The 18,294-nt window shown below is 42.1% G+C and overlaps 1 protein-coding gene across 9 annotated transcripts in view; it reads right to left on the minus strand.

Annotated features, from left to right (window-relative positions):
* Positions 1 to 18,294, minus strand: part of ptprsa (protein tyrosine phosphatase receptor type Sa) — a 190,519-nt gene that overhangs the window by 26,662 nt on the left and 145,563 nt on the right. For 4 of the 9 annotated variants that reach the window (XM_025053177.1, XM_017042368.2, XM_017042384.2 and 1 more), the window contains 10 exons: positions 14,602 to 15,195; positions 13,583 to 13,677; positions 13,236 to 13,486; positions 12,996 to 13,083; positions 12,147 to 12,359; positions 11,770 to 11,933; positions 9,974 to 9,985; positions 9,516 to 9,631; positions 5,496 to 5,543; positions 2,366 to 2,463 (listed from right to left, as the gene is read on the minus strand). In XM_025053177.1, the coding sequence (XP_024908945.1) occupies positions 2,366 to 2,463; positions 5,496 to 5,543; positions 9,516 to 9,631; positions 9,974 to 9,985; positions 11,770 to 11,933; positions 12,147 to 12,359; positions 12,996 to 13,083; positions 13,236 to 13,486; positions 13,583 to 13,677; positions 14,602 to 15,195 (1,679 nt within the window). The remainder of the gene's footprint in view (positions 1 to 2,365; positions 2,464 to 5,495; positions 5,544 to 9,515; positions 9,632 to 9,973; positions 9,986 to 11,769; positions 11,934 to 12,146; positions 12,360 to 12,995; positions 13,084 to 13,235; positions 13,487 to 13,582; positions 13,678 to 14,601; positions 15,196 to 18,294) is intronic. The other 5 variants (XM_025053195.1, XM_025053202.1, XM_017042404.2 and 2 more) reach the window with 4 other exon arrangements.

Raw genomic sequence — 18,294 nt, forward strand, 5'->3', positions numbered from 1 at the left:
TTATGACAAATATTATTAATGGAGGCAGTGGCTCTTACCCTTGAGGGGAGGTTATGTAAAAGGAATGTGGCTGCATCTCTACAACACCAGATAAGTGTTCTGCTCCCTTGTCGGGAAAATTAAATATTCCATTATGATTTCTTGTTTACTCAAAGGCGTCAGACGCGGTGCTCGTGTGGAGGCACGGGCTTGAGGAATATTTGTTGTTGGGCGTCGTCATGCAGATGCCGAGTGGAGGATTTAAACAAAGACAGATGTCCAAGTGGAAATATGATCTAACCATGTTGTGAGCGATGGGTTCAGCTATTAGAGCTCCTCTCCGCCTCATTTCACCTGCTGTTTGTTTGTCTTCTGGTTTTCTCCGGTGAACCTCACGTGTATCTGTGTGCACGTGCTCAGATTCAGAGTTGTCATCTGCTCCGTCTACTTCTATCGTTTCTCTTCAAAGCGTTCCCATCGTCCTTTGTTTGTCCTCACAATTCTGTTAATGCAGCACTTATCCAACTACTATCCTGTATTTTTATTTTTTTTACAGTATGTGTGTTTCTGGTATAGCTATACTTGTTGGGACATTTTTTCAGAAGGTCCAAACTGAGTGAGAGTGAATCCTAAAGTTTAAGATTTAACTGGGATTACAACTCAGGTCAGATTAGAGTAGGGGTATGGATTAGGATTATACAGATACTTCTCTGCCGTCACTGTTCGCTTTAATTCATAAGATGTTTAACGATCATTGACGACTGCTGTGATGTGAGCTGGGTTTCAGGACGTGGTGGTTTCGTCCGAGGCGGCGTCTCTTCATGCGGCTGCAGTTTCACCCGTTAAAAACTGGAGAAGCCTTTTTATTATCATGTGTATGTCAGATTATCTCCTCTTCATCTCTGCTCTCCAGCAGCGTTGCTCTGTGCTCCATCTCCCCTCACTGAATCCTCATTATTAACCAAAGTCTCCCCCAGCCTCCGCCCTGCTCTCCCCCCTCCCCTCTGCTCCTGCGGCTCTTCCCTCCATTTTTCCTCCTCCTGTCTCACATCTCGCTTGGCTTAATACCAATCAGTCAAAGCCCTGTAGAGCTGCACTTGGCAAGGCTGGCTCCCTGGACGAGCAGCCATTCATCAAGAAAATAACAAAATTAAAATTACACTTCTCTATTTAATTTGGTCATTTATTTTTCCTGTGGTTTTTGTAAAAGGGCGGGGGGTGGAGGGGGATAGGGGCTGGGCGAGGAGCACAGATCGAGCGAGAGGCGAAGAGCGGAGAAGAGATGAGACGGCAGTTTTAATACTCTTTCAATGCCAAGTAATTAGAAGTCGAAGTTGTAGCAAAGCATCAACTCTGGTGTCACGGCTCTCGTCTCTCTATTTCCTCCAAATGGAACAAGCTTGTTCATTTGGTACACAGCCCAGATGTGGATTTATGAATAATAGATACCCAAGAAATACTGGCGTACAATGAGAAGTCATTATACAACAACATCCATCGGCAGGCATGATGACGGCAATCTCTGCCGGTGTACCCGCTTCTACCTTAGCCGGCTTGCAGCGAGGTGACAGGCACGGTGATTTAGGAAAGGATATTGCTTGTATGCAAACGAGAGCTGATTCAGCGCTCCTGATTTCTAATCAACTCCAGTGTCATTTATAACCGCTGCAGCCTCAGAGTTCAGACAGCTCAGTTACCTTCTACACACATACACACAAACGCAGTTGTACTGTGTCGAAGAGAGCTATTCCCCGAAAAACACATTAGTGGAGTTCAGATTCAAACAACAGACGAGACTCCATTGAGAAACAAAGTTAAGAGATGCTGTTCCTATTTTTTTTTTCTTCTTACTGAGTCAGGCGTTTTTTTTTTTTTTCTGGGAGGAATAGAATTTCAGTGAAACACAGTAAGTTCGTAACAAAAGCATTATTTGACAATCCTGACATGATTTGAGGGCATCCAGGTACCTTTGTACCAATTCAACGTGAAAAATCTAAACTTGTCCTACGTGATTGTTTTCCCCGTCTCATGACACTATTCATTCATCAAGTATTTTTTAACTAACTACGTTAAATGCTACAGTGACATCACGTCAAGCTGCATTCAATGTTGCATTGCACTTGTACCTATATTTTGAGCACATTTAGAGGGAGCATTTACAAAAATACTTTAATAACCTGATTAGGGGTTTGCGTTAAATGCTCTGCGTCTGATCATGAAGACTGTTCTCAACACAAAGCTTTATGATGAAATTGACCAAATATTGACAGGCAGCAAATTTGCTCACGGAAGGAAGAGTCTCTTCTGCCCCCTCTTGACGAAAACACAACCCAAAATAAATCAATATGGTGAAGAAACTTTGAACTTCGTAGCTCCGGTCACTCACCTCATATTCCTGTGAGAGCTTGAGGTTGTCGTTGGCCTTAAGAAGCTCTGTGTGCTCAGCCAGCTCTGAGATAGGAATAGGAGGATGATTCATCATGCCTGTTGTGCCAAAAATGGCGAGAGAAGCCCACACAGGTGGAGAAAAAGGGAGAGTCAATTAGTGTGGTAGACAGAGCGCAAAATAAAACGCCTAAAAATGGCACAAAATACCATTTGCGTGTGAGAGTTTCCGGCTGACGTAAGAATAGAAATACGTTTTAGTGGTGAGGAAGCTGGTGCAGGACATGGTGAATGTTTGACACACAGCAAAATATATATCCGGTGGTGGTGATTTTGGGGGGAAATAATTAGACCAGGCCAGAGCTCAGAAATATCTAATGACAAGACTGGAGAAGACCTGAAAAAGTATAAATGAGTCATATGTTGATGGTATAAAAATAAAAACCAATCCCATTTACTCTGTAAGCCAGTTGTATGTTAAGATTATCAAAATGTTCCCATGGAAACAAAAGGTAAAATTTACAAAAGGTAAAGAAACAAAAAGCCAATTTACTGGCTGTGGGTTGTTTTCCCAAAGCCAGTAAATTGTCTTTTTGTTTCTTTACAGCTTCGAATGGAAAATGAGTTTTTTAGGGATGAAGTGACTTAAAGCATGTCATAGAACAAAAATAAACTCGATCTGATCCATCCCATAATATCCTGCAGTTCTGCTTTAACCACAGCTCTAATCATTGATGCTCTTTCTAACTGCACTGAAACACTGTTGACTTTTTCCACTTTAAAATTAAACACATTTTCACAAACAGAGCCCTGACCTGGGGGATCACGTGAAGTGACGGGAGGCGTGAGTGGGAGGAGGAGTCATCGTGAGTGTGAGTGATGCTGAGTGACACCGTGAGCTGCTCCACAACAGCCAGTCAGAGCAAAGCGCAACAAGCTGTTTGCTAAAAACTTCTTACCACCGTGAACCAAACTACCAAGAAACACACAAAACACCAAAAACACAAATCTGAATTACATCCCAGATTACCCTGTGATGTTTCTGTTTTACAATCCTCAGCATCAATGAGAGATCAATGCATCACACAGGGTTGTTTTTTTTTCAAAGGCCCGATGCTTTGCACAGATAATCTTCATTAGTCACGGTCATTTATTTCACAATGACAGAACAACGTCAACATGTCAGCTGCATTGAACGGCCTCTCCGTGTCCTGACACTGGAATGGATGAACTGCATTTAAAGGCAGCATGATAAATTATTCCACAAACGCACAGGGTCTTCCCAACAGATCATTTAAATCTGCTTCCTTCCAGTATAAGGTGATTATTTTTTATTTTTCATTTAATTTGGATACATCAAATAAGGAATCCATCCATCTCAAATTTGATCATATATATCTATATATTTAGGTGGGAAAATTATTAATTCCTCACAGTTTAAGGAATCCATCCATCTCAAATTTGATTATTAATTCCTATTATTAATTCCTCACAGTTAAGGAGGTTACTGTAGAAAATCAAAGAGGGAAAAGTCATTTGATTTCCAGATGATTCACCTTGAACTAAAAGGGAGAAGGTTTCAGTGGGCGAAATAAGGAGCGTGGCTGTGTATGTAGATGAGAGGCTCGGAATTCTCCCTAAGAAAATAAAATAAAATCCAAGATCAAAGTTGTGTGTTTGTGTTTGTGTGTGTTAAGTTAGGAGTGACTGTGGAATACAAATGCACCTCACCCTCTGTAAATACTTAGATTTTGCATTAACCGCCTAGGGAACAGTCAGCACGTATGCAAACCTGCCATGGTTCGAGAGGAAGTAATTTGGCTCAAAGTGTTTACAAAAACATCAAAATAAACCAAGATGCATAATGGGATGTGCTGCAGGTTAAACAAACTAATGGTGCATTTAAAACTGTAAGTACGCCGCTTCAGCTCTTCCTCACTCCTAACTCAGCCAACATGACCGGCGGTCAGAGATGAACCTGTGGGCTGAACTTAACTCTTAGAGTAACATTCATTTTATTCGTCCATTCTCGTCTAACTGTGGATCCCTTTATACAAACATTTTCTTCCCAAATCTAAACACTCCATTCTCGTCTAACTGTGGATCCCTTAATACAAACATGTCCTTCCCAAACCTAAACACTGTTTGTAAAAAGCTGTTTTACACAGACTGTTGTTCCAAAGGGAGGCACTGACTACACTCAGCAAAAGTCACTCAAGGACAAACTGTGGCCACTCCTTAGCCTTCACATTTCCAGGCCAACATCCTTCATGTCACCCTGACTCTTCCCTTCCATTTTCCACCAATCTAATCAACACTGTGATTGACGGACACAGAGGAATCAAAGGGTCTTTACTTATGCATGTTCAATCTCCTGACCCTGACGCTTCACTGTGCTTCAGATGATTGTATGTATGAGTTCAAGCAGTTCCTTTTTCGAGCAAAGCTAATTTCTGATGTTTTGGGTTTCCCTTCAAAGAAAACACGTTCAAGTCGGTTTGAAAAGGTGTAAAAACTGTACAGATGGAAACTCAGAGAGTTTGTCTTTTTCCCTCTCGGGTGATTATTCTGCGGTGCAGAGCGAGAATGGGGATGATCTAATGTTGAACCATTGTTTGCCACATCTTTAATTAATTCTGCTCACTGCCACTGAGCAAAAGAAAAGACCTGGTTAGATCAGAAGGGAAATAGAGCAGTACTGCAGAAGGAGGAGACGAGTGAGTGGAGAGAAAAAAAAAATACGACAAAAAGGAGGAGGTGAAGGTGGGGAGAGAGGAGCAGGTAGATAACAAAGACTCTTCTGCTGTAAAAAAAACACACATTTCAACCCTGTCAGCACGAGTGATCACACGGGTTATTTATGCGTGGTGGATTAATGCATAGCCAACAGCCCAAGTGGATATTGTGACTGGCATCCAATTATATAAAAAAAAACAGGAGCCGAAAATCGAATTAATTAGAGCAGAAGATTTGCTGCATCGTGTGAAAAAAAAAACCAAACAAACAGATGCAAAGTATCTATCTGTAAATAGCGGCAAGCAGTGCTGGGAAGAAAAAGAAGCTATTAAAATAAAAATAAAAAAAATGTTTAAAAAAGCTGGTATGCAAATGCTGAAAGCACAGAGACTAACTTTCATAGTCAAACTCTGCGTCACTCTGAGGACTGCTCAGACCAGAATCTGTGAAGAACAGCACAACATAAAGGAAACATGGAGTCAAAAGGCTGAAATGCAACAGAAATGGCCAGGAAGTAAGAATGGGAAATGATATATATATATAAAAAAAAATATATAAAAATCATAAAGGACCATAAACCTAGTATGACACATACTGTACCTCTGACAGGGACAAACGATTCCACAGATGTATGAACAACTCTCTGTCACGATAATGGAGGATGTCTGAACATTAGCAGCTACACATGGATCTTTATATTTAAATATTTTCTTCAAAGAATTATTAAGGAGAATGTGTACTATTTGGATGTCCTGATACACAATATTTCAGGATAAATCTTTCCTTTTTTCAGCGTGGCCTAAGATCTTGAACTAAATCCTAGTCTGCGTTAGTCTTCCTTGGATTAGATGGTTGTCAGTTCCTGCTCAGAACTTCTTCCACCAAAGCCATATCAAGCGTTATAGAGATCAGTGGGAAAATGAAGCTACCGTCTCTAAGCTCCATGGACACTAGTTAGAAAGGCCTCCATCGGCAGGAATCAAAATGAGATAGGCAACTGAAAAAAAACGGCTTATGTTTCCCGATGAAAAACAACTGTGAATGATTTCTTTGTCCGCGACTCGCTGCTGAGGCATTAGGAGTGAAAGGTGTAGAAAAGCTCGCACATTCTTGGCTGACAGCTGTAGACACGGAGTTGATGGGAGTCAGAGGTCTGGGCTCCGCTGCCACGGCTCAGAGTCTTATCGGCTCCAGAGGAGAAGTCCTTTGAGGCTGCGGCCAGGTGATGTGACGTCCGTGTGGACTCAGGTCTCCTTAACTGCTCATGCAGAAGGGAGCCATCTGTGACAGCGTTAACAGGACATGTGGCTGAGAAACGCACAGCCAAAGGATTCTGGCCAGATGCCCTTCAATCCAATCCAGGAAAGAAGACGGTGCCATGACTGAAATCTGGGATCTGATCAAAGACGCTGATCAGTGTTAAGACAGGATCACATCAGCCATCAGATGGCGACACTGATCCTGTGAACGGAAACGATTTGTACGATGTACCGAAGTTGGGAAAAAAAAAAAGAAATAAGACCTTATTTTCCAGAAAAGTTGGTTCACATTCTACAACACACATATATGTATATTTATAGAGTATATATGAAAACATATATGTACAATATATATTTTATACATATGTATATTTAAATATATACATATATTTATGTATTTATTTATTTTTAGCTGACAATAGACACAGTGTTTAATACTGTGAATGTTCTGAATCTCAGCTCAGTGATAGGCTGGACATGTCAATAGAACAGATCTGGATCTGCAGATCATACACACGTCTTTACGTTACTTTTCTGGAAATACTTTCTGGAAAAGTTCTTACAAACAAAATATTTAGTTTTTCAAACCACAGACCCATGAACGCCTCAATACAAACAAAATATTTAGTTTTTCAAACATCCACAGACCCATGAACGCCTCATTGTGATAAAACCAGAGGTCGGGGAGGTCAGCAGTCAGCCAGACGGCGTCAGACCAGAGGCTGCGAATCAGATAAAAAGAGACGAAGACGTTGCACCTCCTTCCCGCTCACTAATTGATTCGTGACAATGACTAATTACACCTAGCAGGGGGCTGCTCTGATCCCCTGTCTGCAAATGTCATTCACCACAGCGGGTGGGATGTATGTGTGTGTGTGTGTGTGTGTGGCCGTACTGTGTTTTCATAGACCTGGTTCTGAGGAGGAGGGCGGACTTGTTACAGTCGCCAAAACAAGTGGGTTGTTGATGTCAGCGTGTGGCGCTACATAAAAAAAATGTCTTTTTTCCTACAGATTTCAGAATAAGTAATACTGTGGAGTGGACATCCAGGAGGTAAAAGAGCAAATTTCATTGTTTCACATAGATTATTAAGTTTTTCTGTAGCAATAGTTTTAATGACCACCTGTAATAAATTCATAACTTTTGACCGTGCCACTGGGAAAAGCAGAATGAAATGAGAAAAAAAAAAGAAATTATAAAAAGGGAACAAAAAATGAGAAAAGAGAAAATCCCTGCTGGCCAAAATGGCAGTGGGTTGACAGACAGTATTCACTGAGTCACGCAGCCTCATTACTTCGGCCCCATTTGAGGTTTTAAACCCCGGGCACCAATGAAGATAATGATGAAAAGAACCAATTGATGCCCCGAGGAGTTATGGGATGTCACTGTGGAGACCTCTGCACAAACACAGTTTTGTTCTCCGTGATTTATCCACACTTTCACACACCTCAAATGGACATGACTCAAACTTATTATGATCTGTGGTGTTAAAGAAATAACACTAGAAATTTAGATGAGCAGCTGTTTTTTTTTTTCTCTCTCTAACTTTCCTCAACTCTCAGCCATTCTATAATGGACTTCCACAGGGCTGAAGGAGTCACGGTGAAGTGGCCAAATACCTACAACAAGTCTCTGCTTTAATAAAGTCTTTCTTTTGGCTTTGTTTTATTCATGAAAATGAGCGAACACTAATTCATCACAGAACTCTTCAACTGTTTGTTGCCAAGAAGCACGTTCTTGTTCACCTTTATAATTTGTTTGTTTAGCTGCATTGTCCATTTTGTGCACAGAGATATTAAGTCAAAATGCAACCTTTGAATTAAGGTTATTCTTAATTAGGTATCTTAACCTGAACCCAAACCATTAGTCATGACTGTCAGAGAAAAGGACGCACATTTACTCAGAGGGAGGCAGCGCTGCTCCCACAACACATCAGCAATGCTTAGATTATACTAGTAAAAAACCTAAAAACATTTCTTTCTTCCCCACAGTAGTGGTTCATTGAGCACACATTGTCTTTACGGTGCATGTTCACATCGTGCTTCAGAAGCCTTGTTAAAATGCACTGGGAGTTAGCATATTTGAACAATGGTTGCTATTAGCTGATGGGTTCGTTCGTAAATGCTCACCGGCCCAATTAATTGGCCTGAAATGTCCGTTCATATCAAACTCCCTGGGCACAGAGGTCCTTCTGGTTTGTGGCTGCTAAATGAGAATTAACCCCATGCAGTAAATCACTTATAATGTCCGATGTTGAAGGTTAAAGAGAGCGTGAGATTGTAGGGTGGATTTTTTAATATTCACATGAATGTGGAGTCGGAGGCTCTTTGAAAAGTACTTGAAGTCAGAGAGAGGAATAACAGGAGCGCCATTAGAACTTTGTGATTACAGAAGCACTGATAGCACTCCGAATACCAGGGAAGATAAAGATGAGGAGAGTAAATTAAACCTTCACATTCCTGTGCACAAGTGGACAAGTGTGTAGCCCCCTCCATCCAAGTGTCTCTCTTCTGCTATACAAAATGTAACTTCTGTACACGACTCAGACTCAAGGCGGGAGTTTTAGACTCCGACAGAAGCCGGAGATAAATGCCCTGTTTTGAAATGTGAGCCTTTTTGATGAAGCCGAGACCATGGATGACAGACAGAGGGGTGAAAGGAAAAATAGGCAAGAATGTGTGAAGGCGAACGGAAAAATAGGAGAAAAGAAACTACGGTTCTTCACTGGCCCTCTGGAGAATTCACTGCTTCTTAATGGTTTTTCTAAAGCAGATCTGCTGTCATAATAAAAATAAACAGTAGAAACGAACTCCTGTTACCAGGTAAATGGGGAAAATGTTGGTTTGATAGAATTCAGGAACAAGAAGCTGGACAAAGTCTAGATGCCTTAGAGAATGGGTGTGGAATCAAATGCTCAAGTGCTCAGCTGTAACACTGGTTAGACTGAAGGCCACGATGGAAGTGACATCACCGTTAATGTGCTGACTGCTGCATGAAGGATGTAGTACAGATGACTTGAAAGTTGCGAGAAAAACAACCAATCATTTTGGTTTTATTCATTGCATTTAGACTTCAAACTAGAGAGAGTTCAAAAGGTGACATTTGAGCTAAGAATAACATTTTTTGGTGTTTAGTTTTCGTGTATTTTTCCTGTACCTGCAGTTTGGAAGTTAATGCGTCTCATCTCCACGGGGTCTGTAGGGTGGTGTGGTGTGATGTCTGCGTTGTTCAGCAAACACTTGGTGCGTGGCTCTGACTCTTTTCTTTTGCGACTGCAGATGAAGACAAACACAGAGTAGAGAGAAGGAAAGACGTACCAGAGGAGGGGAAAAAAACAACAACAGAATTATGTTCTGTGAGTGGACAGACTGACATCTCAACTTCTCTTACTGACCCACAGCTCCATGGGCTTAGACAGCCAGAGTGAAACCATGCATAGAACATTGGGGAGCTGACAGTGTGCATCAAATATGCAAAAAAAACAAAAAAAAAGGAAGCAAAAAAAAAAAAGAAACCCTCTCCTTCACCCTCACTTATTAAAGGCATCAGATTTGCTGTGTCTGTTTATTCTGCTTTCCCCCTGTAAAATGCAATAAAGTGCATCTGAGCCTTACCTGTCAGGTTTGCTGTTTCCAGAGAAAGCAATGGATGTCAGATAAATATACAGAGATGGTGAAAACACAACACACACAAGGAGAGAAGGAGAGGAGAGGAGGGGAGGCAAGAAGAAAGATAAATCAATAGAGAGCAGTATAAATTCACAGGGGTCGCTGCTTGGCTCGCAAAATGCCAGATAAGGCTAATCAGCATTTGGGTGTGTGTGTGTGTGTGCGTATGTTTCAATGTGTATTCAATGAAATGTGCAAGTAAGCATATTTGTGAGCCTGTGTTTGTGGGTATATTTGTGTGTTTTTATGCAGTAACAAAAGCTATTTGCAGATGGGGAGGGAATGTCACCACCAAGGGCAGACGAGGAAAACACTATTCACCAGGGTAGGATGGAGAGGGAGCTGGAGGATGAGGAGAGGAGGAGAAAAGAAGAAAAAAAAGACAGATCCAAGGAGAGACGTTACTCTCCCTAACCACCAAGATGGAGATAAGGCAAGGTCAGACAGTCAGGGATCATCTGACAGTTAACAGGCTGCCCCTTTGTGTTGCCAACACTAGCCCCGCCTCCAACATAAGATAATGGAAGGATCATTTCTGGCATGTGGGGGAAAACCTCTTACACCAGAGTGGAGCAGGGACCTGCAGTCATTAAAGCTAAACAAAATACCAGTAAGTACAGAGGGGGGGCGGTGTGGTGGTTGTTATTGACTGTAATGTATGATCTAATGTTCCTGGACAGTGAGGAAGAGTAAATTCATTTATACTTGTAACAGGAAGGAAGTTGCCTCCTGTAATGCATGATTAAGTATAAAAGCTAGATGCCACTACCAGAAACTGTGGGAAATCCCTTCTGCAAAACTATTAATAAACTCATTTGAGGTAAATATGATTACGGGGAATATTAAGTTAAATAGCCCGTAGTGAACATACATTTAAACTAAACAAAATTACTGTAAATATTAAGGGGAAAAATTTAGAGAACTGTAATAATCAGGTTACTGTTTTCTAAAAGAATAATAAATCATTTTAGTAGAAAAATGTGATTCCTTGCCAAGGTCTTGAATACTGCTTCCAAAGTTCTCCTCCTCTCTCCTTTTTCCACCTCCCATTTCCCACTACAGTCTTTGATACCACATTGTTCATCATCACATGTAGCAATGGTTTTAATAATCAAATTATCATGCTGATATAATGCTTTCTTGTGCATGCATGAGTTAAAAAAAATCAACATCAAATGACAACTGAAAAAAGGTTTTCAAATAATGCAAAATACAGTCATTATATTTATTTTATTTTAATTAACAAAAAAATACTGTTTTTTTTGTTTTTGGGTTAAGTCGTATTTTCTATCATTATTTGACGTTGACCAGAACAATACTTAAAGATATAGTATGCAGGGTTAAACTCTGAACAACTAGTTTCCCTTCTGCCCCCGAAGATGGCGCTGTAAAGGCGGTGTAAAGGGACTCATATAAATCTAACTCTTAACTCTTTCAAAAGGTTTACCGAAACCTAATGGAAAATAACTCTTGAAGATCCACTGAATGTAAGGATTTAATTTCATGGCAGAGCCGGTTATTATGGTATGGTTAGCCATGAGCGCCTGCTGATCTGTGGTGCTGCACTTTATTTGGCAGTATTTAAATCCATAAATTACAATTTTAACTATCACTTTTGCTCTCTCTCTCTCTTTAGGAAAGTCTTTTTATAAATTGCTGTATACTGTACCCTTAAGCAGTGAAAGACATGGAAGTCAAAGTGCATTCCCCTCAATGGAGATATTAACATCAAGGTCACTTACTTTTTATAAAGCAGAATAGCGATGACAATGCAGATGATGAAGACCACAGCCAGGACCGGCCCCACCACCCATATGAGCCCATCACCGGTCTCCACTGGCAGGGGGTCCACCATCCGCTCAGGGGTCATCACCGTATCAGTGTAAGGGCTGGTGGCAAACATTTTCTGAAAGACAAAAAATAAATCAAGTTTAGTGAAAAGCAGACGAGAGCATCTGCATCTGAGTAGCTTTAGTAACTGACGGAGCAGATTGGTGTAGTTGGTCAAACAGAACCAGATTGAATTAGAATAAAGTTAGTTTTTAGTCAAGCAGGATTACAGCGACACGGTTAGTTCTGTTTATAAAAAAGGATTTTAAAACAAACTCATGTGACTCACCCCTGTGGTGGTGTTGAGTTCCACCAGCAGGAAGAAAACGTACTGCTGGCCTGGTTCGAGAGGCTTGTTCTCACAGCTGCTGTGGAGATGATCGTGGCCCACTGTGAAGCTGGACGGCAGCTGCCTGAAGCAGGCTGTGATGTAGGGTTTCTTCTGGTCCAGCTGCGCCAGCTGACGGCGGGAGCGACGCTTCGGCGTAATCTCTCGCAATAGCTAAAAGAAAAGGCGAGGTTTTAGGTTGGCTTTAATAAACTTTTCTGTTCTACATTTCTGTATTTTTACATTTAAGAATAGGTAACGCATAAAGTACATCCATGCTTTTAAATCTGTATCATTCAAACCAAGACAAAAATTTAGGCTGGACTAAGATCAGGGAAAACAGGCCTCAGATGTTTTTGGTCAGACAGATTCTATCAGCAGATCAGTGTCTCACGTGTAACCAGGTCCCTGAGACCTCACACCACTAATTCATTTTTAACTGCAGACGGATGATGACACAAAACAGGGGGAATGTGTGTAATCCTGAATCCAAATAGGATTGTTGCTGCTGATGCTGTGCTCAAGGTGACCTTGAGCCACGGCAGGAGAGGGAGACAGGACTGTATAATTCTGCTAATAGACACAGCTGTCATGTCTTTAAGACTGTGTCACGTCGCAGTAAATGCAGGTAACATGAATAGGTGAAAGATACCTGGCCGTGAAATAAAAGACAAATATCTACACTGTTGTTTATTGTTTCTGTGTTATAATGGACTTCAACAGGCAAATCTTCAAAAGACAAATATCTACACTGTTGTTTATCAACACTGTTTCTGTGTTATAATGGACGTTTCCACAGAGGGTTCCTACCTCTTCTATGTCTAATTCATCGGGGTTCTTCAGGTTTTTAACAGCTACAGCTGTTTTCCTGAGAGGAACCACCACCACATAGAAATTCCTGGAAACAAAGAATATGGAAAATAATTATTATTTAACCCTTCAGACATCGCACACATCATCAGACTTATGTCATTCCACTCAAAGTGATCAAAAAGTATTCAGACCAAATTTGCAATCCTTGCTACGCATCTTCCCACACACTTTACTCACTTTACATCCTGGATATCGACTGTTGGGAAAGACATGGTGAGTGTGCTGTCAGACTCAGCAAAGAGGTCCAGCTTGGGTTTTTTAAGCAGGATAAGTGGAGCAGTTCTGGCCACCACGCGATGCCTTGGCCCGCCGTCCATGCTTTCTTGGCAGGTCACCCTAAACTCATAGGTGGTGTTGTGCCTCAGCCCAGTGATTAACACCCTCAGCTGCCTGGCGTCCACATCCATTTTTTGACGGTTGTATTCGATCTGAGGTTTAATGGATACAAAAAGAAGTTGGATGTGTGATGCAGCAGATCGGTGGAGGTAAATGGAAATGGAAGGTCGGATGTGTCACAAACTCACCGTGCATTTGTATGAAGACCTGCTCACAGAAAACTTCCATGCGAGAACCACTGTGTTTTTGGTGGCCCATTTGACAGTGAAATTCTTTGGAACATCTGTGGCGAGAACAAATGAATACTTTCACCTTTGGTTAGGGACGAAAACAAACAAACAAACGGTACAAACACTGTGGTTTCCCTGGAACGATCCTCTGGGTTGAAGAAAGTGAGTGTGGCAGGTAGCTGTGATTGGCTGTGAGAAGGGCAACACCATTGGTTAAGACATGTACCATGTAAGACATGGACGACAAACCCATGGGGCACATAGGGTGTGCTGACTGTGAAGCTAACGTTGGCAGTGCCATCCTTCCTCACCACAACGTGGTGGTTTCAACGACAACTACAACGTCACACCTGTGAGGCTGGGATGGCACTGCCACGATCTGCCAGGCAGTCGTACAGACAGACCTCAGACACAGCATGCCAACAATCCTCACGAGTGCATCTGGGGAACGCCATGCCACAAGCTGCCCCCCTCAGGGACAGAGGAAAAAAAGGAAAGAAGATTCGAAAGAGAAAGGGATTTTGGAAAGGAGGTGTACATCAATATCAACAACAAAAAAAAAATCAAATAAAAGCAATAATAAAGTGAAAAAAGTGCAAAAAAAACAAAAACCCAACTTAAACCTTAATCTAAAAAGAATCCAGATTTACTCTTGATGTGACTGTGTTTGACTGCGATCCTACCTGCTGAGCAAACTGGGGACGTGTGTTTGGCACTAGCTGCGTGTGAATGCTTTGGGCTGCAAGGACGACCGGCGGCAGTTTGGACAAAACATCACTTACCTTTGACATTACAGGCTGACCTCCTCATTCTCAAAACGACTGACTATTACTTACTGACTTTTTACCTTAACATGGATTAGTGAAGTGAAGAGTTTGAAGAAGGAGTCAAAGGAGTTTCCTTTTTATGTTGTTAGTATTTTTTTTTTCGTTGAGTTCCAACACCTTGTCAAGGCAAAAAAACAGGGCAAAGCCTACCTGCTGGATCAGAGGCCCCCGTCCGATAGTGGATAGGCGGACTGTAGGGCCCTGGACCTACAATGGTGTGTGCACGAATTTTCACATCATAGGCCGAGTTCGGTTTAAGGCTGTTGAGTACGTAGTCGGACAGGTTGGGGGGTAAGTGCAGCTCCCGCGCTGCTGCATTGGCACCGGTTTCTTTGTAGGCCAAAGTGTACTTTGTGATTACACCGTTTCTCTCTGCCAGCACCGGCGGCGACCATGACAGCTGCACTGAGCAGCATGTCACGATGGAGCCCTCCTTAATTTGAGGGTATCCCCCTGGTGTATTTTCAGGCACACTTAGTTCCACAACAGCCTCTTCCCCAAAGCCCCCCCTGCTCTTGGCTGAGATTTTAAAGATATAAGTGGCCCCCTGGTGGATGTTGCCCACAGAGTACTGCCGCTCTTGGAGAGCAAATTCAAGTGTGGCCAAAGGGGAGACATCTTTCCGGCCGAACTGGAGCCGGTAACCCTGCAGGTCCATCCCATTGGTCAGGTCTGGAGGGTCCCAGCGAACTATAGCTGAGGTCGCCGTGTCCTGAGTCACTGATAGGTTGGGAGGACCGGGCACTGCACAGAGGAACAGATTAAAGACATTAGTTTTTGCAGTAAGAAAGGACACAAACTAAAAAAAATGAACAACTGTTTATTATTTAAATATTAAAAGACTCTCAAAGCCATGGCAAAATAGAGGTCACTCCAAAATACCATGTTATGAAGAACCAAAACCTGATTTTGAAAAGCTGGATTTCAGTTGAAGGCATAATGAAGGAATGATCTGTTTATTTTTTTAAAAAAACCCTCTCCACATGAACATATTAAAAGAACTGTTTAAATTTCAAAAATCAACCTAAGATTAATACACTTAGAATACAATCAGACAGGTTCTAAAAACAGGACTGTTCATGTACTACACAGAATTCACACGTTTTGAAGGCACACACACACACAGACACACACAGTGGAGCTATTTTAGCTGTTAGAGTTTTCCTCTTGTTACAAAATAAATGATCTACTCTTGGGTTCTAGACACCATTTTTCAGATTGGCCCACTTTTGCCTCTCTTACGGGTGACACACCTCTCGTCTTTACCCTCCCTTTAAGGCCCCATCAGTGAGGCAGAGGCAGCAGCAGCAGCAGTAGTTACGGGGGAGACCTTCACTTCTCAAGTTGCCATAAAAAGCAATGAACAACGAGTGCAGATGGTTCACACTTGTAATTTTTTTCTTCTACTGATAATAGGGTTTTTGTACTTCATTTATACGACTGAATGCAGTAATAAAGGCATTTTTTAATGATGTACATCATCCACCCTTCTTGCTCACTCATGGTCTGCTCTTCCTCCAATGATTATACAGTAGAAGCAGATACAGTGGCTCCAGAGTCTTATATCATCAACATGAAGTTAAGAACCCAGTGAAAGAAAGACCTAACTGAACATTCTTATATTTTTGTGCAACAACAACAACAACAACAAAACATGATATTTTTGTGAAACAACAACAACAACAAAACATGCTAGCCAAGTGGGTCAGCTAATGAGGGCAGTATCATATAGGCTGGCTTCCTCAGCATGAATTAAAATGCTGTATCAGCTCAGTGCAAATGACTTGTTTACTGGGTCACACGCGATTATTAAAGTCTCACAGTTGAGGAAAACGTTTTCCCCTTTTTTAACGACTAAACCGATATACAGTATGTGCTCTTTGTTGCAGCTACAGATACAGATATGCTGTTGTGTTTACAGACTGGCAGTAAAAATATGGTACCGATATGACAGTTCTGACTGTGGACTTGGAGTAACCCAAAGACACTACTATTAGTTTGAAGTAATTGCACAGGATGCGTATAGGATGTACTTCTGTTTCCTGTACAGAGTCATAATGTGCACACACACATACACACACACACACACACACACAAACAAGATCCATTTCACCACATGGTCTCACCTCTTAGCTCACAGTATTCATTTCCATTTGCTTAATGATTGTAGTGAAAACTATTGGACCTGGTGGTAGACAGGTTGGCTGTCTCTGTGGTGGCTGGGACTTTGGTGGTAACTGAAAGGCAGGGCGGGGCAGTACGAGACAAATGCTCCATTACACACCACCGCTCAGCCTGGTGTCATGTACATGAAAGCCCACTCTGCCCTCGTGTTCACCAATAATCGAGGAAACCCGGTCTGGGATAGTGTTACTGTGACGACTGTTTGTGGCTCCAACACCTAAGTTGTGATTCAAACTTCAGCGAGTCACCAAATGGACCAACACGGGGGGCACGACAACTGGGTCAGAGGATTGATGGCTGGAGGAGGTGGGGGCACAGAAGTTCATGGTGTGCACTGCTTCTGGGGTGTGTGTGTGTGTGTGGGGGGGGTGAGAGCAGAGAGAATGAGAATGAGGACATGGTGGAGGGGGGGGTAAAAAAAAAAGACCAAATAAGGGATGATGAAGGTGACAGGGGACAAGGAGCAATCTGCGACAGAGTGGGGCCAACAGGGATATGAGGAGGCAAAAATGAGTGTGTGTGTGTGTGTGTGTGTGCATGAATGTGTGATTCTGAGGCTCTTGGACACCTTGATTGTTCCTGTCCTCCTCTTTTCGCTGCTCATTTCTCTCCTCCCTACATGCTCCCTTCTTCTATTCCCATCGGTCTCACCTTTTTGTCACTGGTTACTGCCTCCTTGCTGCACCACCAGCCCAAATATCTCTCCCTCTCTCTCTTTCTCTCCCTCTCTCTCTTTCTATGTTCATTTCAGGTTCGATCCCCGCTCAATCCTTCTTTGTGGGTGTCCCAGCACGCTCTCCTTTCTCACCACAGTATTAAAAGCCTCCTGTTGACACTCAGCCTGATTGAGAAAGGGGCAATCAAGTTTCCTTCCCATTCCCTCCCTCCCTTGTGCATTCCAGACATGTGTACACACACCAACGTGCATACAAATAATCATATTATCTCCGTCTTGTCTGCATGACACACGGAGGATTTATGGTACACCTCTGTATAAATCAACTTTCATCCTCAACGTAAGGTTTCGCAATGTTTTCACACTGGAAACTCTGCTGATTAAATTGAAGCTGCAGATTGCCCATAACCTCTGGAAACATCTGAGGACATGAGGGGGGCCAGGGTGTGTGTTCAATTCTTTTACCGAGGCGACCAACACTCTGCTCTTAACGGCTTTCTTTTTCTTTTTTTTTCTTCCTGTTTTTAATTTTGTCTTCTCGCTGCAAGAGATTGCGTCCACGTTTAAGGAGTTTATGGATGAGAGTAATTGGTTGGGTAGGAAATGTCATGAAGTCAAACCTACAAATTTTACATGTTTAATTTAAAACGCAAGAGCCATTAGGGATGCGGAAGTGACGGGCGATTGTGGACGGGCGAGGAGGGCGAGGGAGGAGGTTTTTATCGATGTTTTATTGCAGGATCAAAGTCATCATCTGGGAAGTTACTTAACATGCACTGGGGGATTGAGGTGACGTTTCATGTCACCTCAATCGTCTGCATTCATCATTGAACACACTTTCTTTCTTAGAACACAGCATCTGAAAAAAGGAACGCTAAAAGGATGCTGATTGGAGTTTGTCGATTAATACGCCGTCTTTCATCCTGAGAATCAGTTCTCGAGGCTGCTCAACAGTACTTTGAACAATCAGAATAATTTTTTTT

The sequence above is a fragment of the Cynoglossus semilaevis genome, chromosome 2 (assembly GCF_000523025.1).
Source record: "Cynoglossus semilaevis isolate Cse_v1.0 chromosome 2, Cse_v1.0, whole genome shotgun sequence".
Taxonomy (NCBI): domain Eukaryota; kingdom Metazoa; phylum Chordata; class Actinopteri; order Pleuronectiformes; family Cynoglossidae; genus Cynoglossus; species Cynoglossus semilaevis.